Raw genomic sequence first — 7929 nt, 5'->3', positions numbered from 1 at the left:
GTACTTTACTATCTCATATCTTTACAATTATTCCATAAAGCAAGTTATAGTGTACCCATTTTAAAGACAATGAAGTAAGGCTCCAAGAGGTTATCGCTTGCCCCATGCCCCATTGTCAAAGAGCTCTTTACTGGAATAGCAGGACTGGAACCCAGGTCTAGCTAGTTCTAACTCAAACAACCTGTCTCATCCATTATATTTCCCTTCCTCATAGTTTTATTTTTAGAGGATAACAATGCAATTTGGGGGTACCTTGCTAACAAACTCACATATTAACCAGAAGTCTCTGGAAGAATGAAATTTGAAGAGCTGATAAATTAGTGAAATGGAAGGTCCAAAACAATCCTTCAGAGACCAGTGGGACAAGACAAATGCAAAATAAAAGTACCTCATTAGGGGGACAATTAGAGAACACAAGTTGAAATAACTCGTTATTTTAGATTATTTTCTCTTTTCTGTTTTTCTTTTTTAAAAGATTATTTTCAAAGTTAAGACAAATAGAAAAGAAAAAAAGAAAAAAAAACTAAGAAGGTACTCATTAGCCTTGAATTCTGCCAAAGCTAAGTCCAAGGGTCCTCACTAACAGGTCAGGATCTACTTGGTGGTTCTTGCCTTACCTGGTAGGTCTCCAAGCTGGCTGGCCTTTCCTTAGGTTTGCCAGAATTTTCAGTAAAGAAAGAGAAAAGCAGTACAAGGACAACTCTTAGGCCCAATCAGCAGAACTTTAACATCAGCATTGTTATCCCATTTCTATTCCTCAAATAATTTCTAAGCTTTGAGAAAATAGGCTACATACACACACACAGAGTATCTCCTATGGGATGTAAATACTTTTTACATTTATTGAGGGTTTAGCTATCAGATGAGAGAGTAGTACTTCATGGTACTTAATTCCTAAACAGGAAAAATCATTTTCCTTGTCAAGAACTCTTCTATCTAGAAAGGTTGCAGAAGTTTCTTATTCTCTAAGTAGTAGAAAGGACTGGAAAGTAAAATATCATGGGTTAGAATAATCTCACAGAAAGTATAATTAACATGAATAACTAGAACTCTCAGGCATTTCCTGGCTACTGCGCATTATAAATATGTAGCTCCATCAGTTATATTTTATGTTATATGACACACTGAATTATTTCAAAAAATACCCTTTAATTCTAGGGTCATCGGTGATACTTCTATCCCACAAATAGAGAATTAAAGAGACTGATTAAGTTTTTACTCTACAATTATTTCAGACTAGAAATTAATAGCAAAATCCATTAATGTATTGCACTCATTAAATTTCTTGATATAAAATGATCATTTAAAATTTCAGCACTTCAAAACAATCTTATGACTTTTCCGATAATTAGAACAAAAATTACACCTATTTTCCAAAACACCTATCTTCCATATCAAGATTTTCAGAAATCAAATTTCATCGTTTACTAAAAAATAAATGAGAAACACAGTGATTGATTCCAGGTAGAAAGATTTGGTAGCTGATGACAGGTATAGGAAAGGGACTTTTGAATTTTAAATCACATGCATTATTACCAATTCAAATTAATGGATTTTAACAACTACAAACTGAAAGTGCTCAGAATCCTCAGTACTTCTGCAGATTTGTAAACTTTCCTCACAGTTCTAGTAAAAGATGACCAAATAGGTATCAAGATAAATTTAGCTGAACAAGTTGCAAAAGCTAAAATCTTTTTAGCATTTTAAAAGAAAAATATAAAAAAATCCAATCTCATACTACTTTCAGTGTCACTCAATCTGGAATATATTATCAGTGTCCCTATGTGGAGTTTTAAGTGGTATGTGAAATCCTAAACTCAGGAATTTAAATTAAAAGACTAAAAAGACTAATGTTTAGTGGACTATCAGTGTAAGAAATTCTCCTCTAAGGAAGGCTTTGAGAAGTCCTAAGATTTCACTCTGTAGGGTTGTTCCATTCTTCTTCAAACACGTGTGTGTGTGTGTGTGTGTGTGTGTGTGTGTGTGTGTCAAGAAAGTTTTACACCAATTAACCCTGGGCAAAGAAGCAAATAAAAACTAGTTCTGACAATTTTTGCTTGGAAAAAAAAATACTATCTTACAACTATCTTATTACCACTAAAAAGCCAAAAGTTCGTCCTTTATATTTAATAAGTGAATTTATATATAAATCAAATTAACTCGTTTTAAAACAGTGAGGCTCACTTCTTCAATTCCCTATCTGGAAAGCTGTGTGATCCACTATTATGTAATTCTATCAAAGACTCTAATGCAAGAGTTACAGAACCATTAAGTTAGTAAAGACACACACACACACACACACACAGTGTTAGCTGTAGTTCCTTGTCAAAATTATGAAACAGAGTATTTTTAAACAACAAAACCTCTCCTATCCAAACCAGAAATAGTGACTGCATGCTCAATAAAACTTTTGCAATAAAAAGTATTCTTCTTGGCTAACTTCTGATCATTATGTGACTTGTATCTTTAAAAAAATGTAATCGAATCGTCAATTTTCAAAGAACGACATTTTTACACAAAGCTAGCAAAATATTATTTTTAGTCTTTTAATTCATCTTAATGATTTATTCATTTTGAGGCCATTTATTTGCCCTCTAAAAGATCTATAATATTTTCTCTGAAGACTAATCAGCCAGTTCTTTTCCCCTCTGTGCCAACATAGAATCTCCAGAACAATTTCTACTAGGATTGCAGCAAAGCAACAATCCTATAGTGAATCTTATTTACCACTTGGTTAGGTGCATACTGAAATTCTGATCCATGAACATTTGAGTCAGTTTATGGACATCGACGACAAGAAAATTGACACTCCAGCATGTGACTGCCAAAAACCAAGTCAACTCAAAAGCAAAGACTTCAGTAGCCAATAATCTCACACAAATGAATAAAAGTATCCAAAATGAAAGTATCTCAATGAAATTACACACAAAATAGTGAAAAAGGAGATTCAGAATATTTAAAGACAATGAGACTAAATTAAGTTTGACTGAAGAATTTGATTCTGTGTTAATGTTATTAACAAATCAGTACATCTTGAAAAAGCTTTAGATCTAGCAATAGTCTTTATTATGCTAGGATTTCAATCCAGTGCCATTGTTTTCTCAAAAAATGTTGTCAATTCCATTATATACAGTGCCAATTCTGGAAGGAAAATTGAATATTATTTGAATGGAACACAAGAGAACCCTGATTGATATACAAATGTGAAATGAAATGATTGAATTACAAATATTTTTAATTAAAAAAGAAAAGGAAAAATGTATCAAAGAAATCATTAAAACATTTACCAATAATGTTGCACAAGACCTCTCTAACTGGCTCGAAACATATTCTTTCAAACAACATATACCAAATTGCTTTCTCAAGGACTATCTGTAACAGTGACTAGTGAAAATCCTTTAAACTATTTTTCAGACTATCATCTCCCTTTCATAAGTATTTTAATCAAGTGTAACAATGAAACAGTTTTTAAAGAAAGAATGTATAAATTTTAAAAGGCATTTAATCTCAATTCCTTTAATCAAAGGAGGTGTGACAACCAACGCATGTAAAATTAACCTTAATCAGACAACGAAAACACGCAAAATGTCTCCTAATAATTCCCCTCCTTCTTAAAACAACAACCGTACACATAAATATGGTACTGACCTCTACTCCCACTGAGAGCAGCTAATTAACAGAGAATAGTTACGTTTGGAGACCAAGGTGCAACACCCCACCTCATAAACCTCCCAAAATAACCATATCGTCAAAGTAGAACTGAACATTATTTCTGGTAAAGCAAGAATTCAACCCCCAGGAGCCTCAGCCCTTAGACAATGGTGGTTATCAGACAGAGCTGCACAGTTGGGTCCAAATGACACATTTCACTAGGCCTTGGACACGACACGACACCACACACACACGCGCGCGCGCGCACACACACACACACACACACACACACAGCCAGTTCTAAGGGGCGTTCAAACGCACTAGGAGATGGAGGGTAGCACGGCAGCGTGGGGGTTCGCTAGGGGAGGACAAGCGAGAGGGGTGTCGATAAAGCGGAAGGGTAACTGCACTGCACGGAAGGGAGGGGGGCTGGAAATGGCCGATGGATTCTATATTTATTTATTTAAAGGTCTCGATTTAACGGGTCCTGCCCAGGGGTTCTGTAACTAAAGCCAAACTGCGCAGCAAACACTGTGGGGCTGGGAGAGGAGTCGCTGCTCCCCCTACCCCGTGACTAGAGAGGTGGGGCGGGGGAAACAAGTTCCTCGGCCAACACCACGGACCACTCCGATTCCCCCTCTCCCCTCCTCCACAGGAAGGGGGAGGCTAACCGAGAAAAAGGGGAAAACAAGTTCCCCAGCCAACCCCACCGCCCGATCACTCCCAGTCGTTCCCCCCACCTCCTATTAGAAAGGGGGCGACTAAACAGCGGAAGACGGCAGAAAAGGGGGAAATCTCACCCTTCGCCTTCCCTCCAGTTACCAACAGATTCCTGCGGGATCCGTGAGGGAGCCGACAAGCCAAAGGGATGGGTGGGGGTAGAGGGTGCGGAGCCCCGAAACCAAACAAAGCGCGGCCTGACCGAGAGCCCAGGCGAGTGGGGAAGCCGCGGCTTTTCTTGCCAGCCGGGGCCCGAGCCGGGCTGACACTGCGGCACCCGGAGACCCACCTCCACTCAGCCTCCTTCTCTCATCCCCGGGGCGCCCAGGCCGCCCCCGCCCGCCCCAGCCTCCCTCCCCGCTGGTCCGAAGCGGCCCGGCGCCCAAGCGGCGGGGAGGGAGCGCGGCCTTACCCCGCTCGCCGGCGTTGTTCCGCTCCTGGGGCAGCGGCGGAGGCGGCGGTGGTGGCGGCGGAGGCTGCTGCTGCTGCTGCGGCGGCGGCGGAGGCTGCTGCTGCTGTTGCTGCTGCTGCTGAGGCGGCTGCGGCGGCGGCTGCTGCGGGGGCTGCTGCTGCTGTTGCTGCACCGGGCGCGGCCGCGACACTCGCCTGGGTCTCCGGTTGGCGGCTCGGACGGAGTTCATTTGCCGGGCTGAGGTGGCGGCGTTGGCGGAGGGACACACACACGCACACGCACAGCGAGCTCTCGGGCAGAAGGGGGTGGGGAGAGGGGGAGGAAGGAAAGGGGGCGAGGGGAAGGGGAGACGGTAAGGGCTGAAGGGGCGAGCGAGCCCCCGAGTCCAGAGAAAGGCCCGTGGAGACAGACAGAGACCGAGCGAGGCCGGGCGGGCGGGCCTGACGCACGGGGAAGGCCGAGGCCGCCGGGCGGGGCGGCCGCGAGGGACGGAGACAGAAAGACGGGCAGAGCGAGAGAAAGAAAGAAAGGGCGTCCGCCCGCCTGGGGTTTCCGAGGCAAAGCGCGGCGTCGGCGGCTGAGGAGATAGTCCCCGGTCCCGCCGACTCCCGAGCGGCGTCTCCGGCGGCGGGGGTAGTGGGCGGGCGGGTGAGGAAGGGAGAAGGAGGAGAAGAGAGGGAGAGAAGGGAGGGAGGGAGCAGGGGGCGCCCGGCTTCTTTTTTTCCCTCTTCCTCCCCCCCACACCCCCTGAAAGAGATTTCTGAGAGGAATTTTTTCTTTCTTCGGCCTCTTCTCTCTCCTCCCCCCCTTCTCTCCTTAGCGAAGGGGAAATGAGTGTGAAAGGAGGAGATAGGGGGAAAAAGAGGCGTCGTCGTTCCTCCTCCTTAAAGGAACCTTTCCACCTCCTCTTCAGCCCCGTCGCCGCTGCTTCTGCTGCTGCTCCGTGGCAGGAGGAGCCATTGACACCGCCGGAGCCTCCACTCGCCCAGTCGGTCCCTCCCCGCCGCGGGGCTGGCCAGGGGCGCGGGGGAGGGCCGCGGGGTGGCGGGGGGAGGGGTGAATGGGCGGGGAGGAAGAGGGGCGGGGATTCCGGCCAAGTAGCCAATGGAAGGCGCCGGTACAAACATCCGACCAATGGGACCTCCGCTCTTATCACGAAGTCCCTTCAACGCCCTGTTTCCTCTCTCGGGTTTCCTACCTCCCCCGCCAAGGAGGGGGAAGGAGGAAAGAGGGAGTGTGGTGGGGCGGGTGATAATGGGGAGGTATCGGGGCATATAATAGAGCGGGGGGTGGGCAAAGAGAGCGCTAGTGCGTAGCGACGATTCTAGGAGAGGAGGTTCTCGGAGGAAAGGGCGGGGGCTGCTGATGTAATGGGAAGAAGTGATTAATCCTTTGGTTCGCTGTTTCAGCTTTTCCCCAACCCCCCCCGCCCCCCCACCTTCACCCGATTTTTAAGTGGAGCGAGGGAGCAGATCTTCGGTAACTTGGATTTTCTGTAGTAGGTAGGTTCAAAGTCTGAGCTGTAGAGAGCGCTAGAGATTCTGTGCCCTTTAGCCAAGCTGAGGGTATTAGCAAACCTTGGAGATCCAGTTTGAGTTTGGTAACCGAAGTTTGGAGACGGTTCCTAATTGTAGTTTTAGAGGACTCATCTGTGTCTTGAAAAGGTTTTGGTTAATGGGCAATATACCTTTGGTCACCTTTCTTTTTGGAGACGTGGTCTGTGTCATGGTCTGGAAAATAATATGTGAGAAAAAGTGAGAGATTATGTTTGTTTATGTGATAAAAAAATTTTTTTTTAGATGCCACAAACTCAAAGGAAAAGAAAAAACTCCAAGAGGAATTATCTTTTGTATCTGTATCGGGTCCCCTCAGCATAATCCCTCCCTAAGGAAAACGCATTATTCCCTAGCTGTTGTTGTGATGACTGAAAAAGTACCCTTTCTCAATTCTCTCTGCTCTCTCTTCTTGTTTATCATTTTATGGATGTGGTAAAACGGCCAGATTACTTGATTCCCTGGTTTTCGGATCATTGGGTGATTTCTCTCATTTGAATAGGATCAGCTGCTGTTTAGGTCTGATGTAGATAATTAAGTGGTTACAAAGTATGGTAAAGTAAGGCTGAGAGGGAGAAAAGTGTGTCTTTAGGGAGGAAGGAGAGATGAGCCAGTATTGTGTAGGGTGTTTGAGTCCCTGATTTGATATGTGACTCTAGTTAAATTACTTTGCCTTTCTAGATATCAGGGCCCCCCACCTTTTAATAAGAACCTATGTTGGACTATATAAAATCCTGTTTTAAATTTTTAAAAATTCTGTAATATTGAGGTGATCTCCCTTAGACCACTTAGATCTACATTTCTTTCTCAAAAAATATTTGAGGAGGGAGGCTGTTATAAAACAAGTGAACTCTGGATTTTTATGGTTGTTAGCTAGGTGCAAAGGGATACAATTTTAGATTTGATTCAAATAAATGTAGGAGAGAAAAGGGAAATTGCATGCTATTATACATATAAGTGGATTAATAAAATAAACTTTTTTATTCAACAAGTACTTACTGGTTTCTTCTGTGTATGCATTACTATGTAAGGTGCTATAGGAAACACCAAAAAATAAAAGGCAAAATCTTGGTCATAAAGAGTTTGTATTTTGGTATGACAGAATTGAAGATTTACTTTAATTCAAGTGTATTAAGAAAACGTAGCTTGTTTATTTTCTATAATTTTTAACCTCGAGTCCCCACATTATCTAATTTTTTTTCACAAATGCTCAATCTTTCAGATTTTACTTCCTCACCTCCCTCTCATTCTAAGATATGTATGGAGGTCAAGGGGTGCTATATAAGGTATAGGTGTAGTGTCTTTCACATCTTCAGCACTTTATAGTTCTAAGTTTATTATGGCAGCTCTCTGGCATGTGGTACTAAGATGCCTTGTTTTAACAAAAACAGCATATTAAGACAATTTTCCGAAAGATGGAAGTAAAGTCTCTTGAGAAAGGGAGTGCTTTTTTCTAATTCACACAGCCACTAGTGGGTTGGTAGCACCCCTGAGAGATGGTAGCAGCCCTGAGGGATGAGATGGCTTACATGGCTTCAGGGAAGCCATGCACGCCAATCCCTATGTTGTCCAATGGTATGGAGTGTCAGGTAT

The 7929-nt window shown here is 43.6% G+C and overlaps 1 protein-coding gene across 2 annotated transcripts in view; it reads right to left on the bottom strand.

Moving 5' to 3' along the window:
* FBXO11 (F-box protein 11) overlaps positions 1–5465 on the bottom strand; it is a 75238-nt gene extending 69773 nt beyond the window's left edge. For both annotated transcript variants that reach the window (XM_011361312.2, XM_011361313.2), the window contains exon 1: positions 4784–5465. In XM_011361312.2, the coding sequence (XP_011359614.1) occupies positions 4784–5012 (229 nt within the window). In that variant the 5' untranslated portion in view covers positions 5013–5465. The remainder of the gene's footprint in view (positions 1–4783) is intronic.
* Between the last annotated feature and the right edge of the window lie 2464 nt (positions 5466–7929).

Source organism: Pteropus vampyrus, unplaced genomic scaffold (genome assembly GCF_000151845.1).
Source record: "Pteropus vampyrus isolate Shadow unplaced genomic scaffold, Pvam_2.0 Scaffold66, whole genome shotgun sequence".
Classification (NCBI taxonomy): domain Eukaryota; kingdom Metazoa; phylum Chordata; class Mammalia; order Chiroptera; family Pteropodidae; genus Pteropus; species Pteropus vampyrus.
The sequence above is the reverse complement of the archived record's forward strand: the minus strand, read 5'-3'. Positions and strand labels throughout refer to the sequence as shown.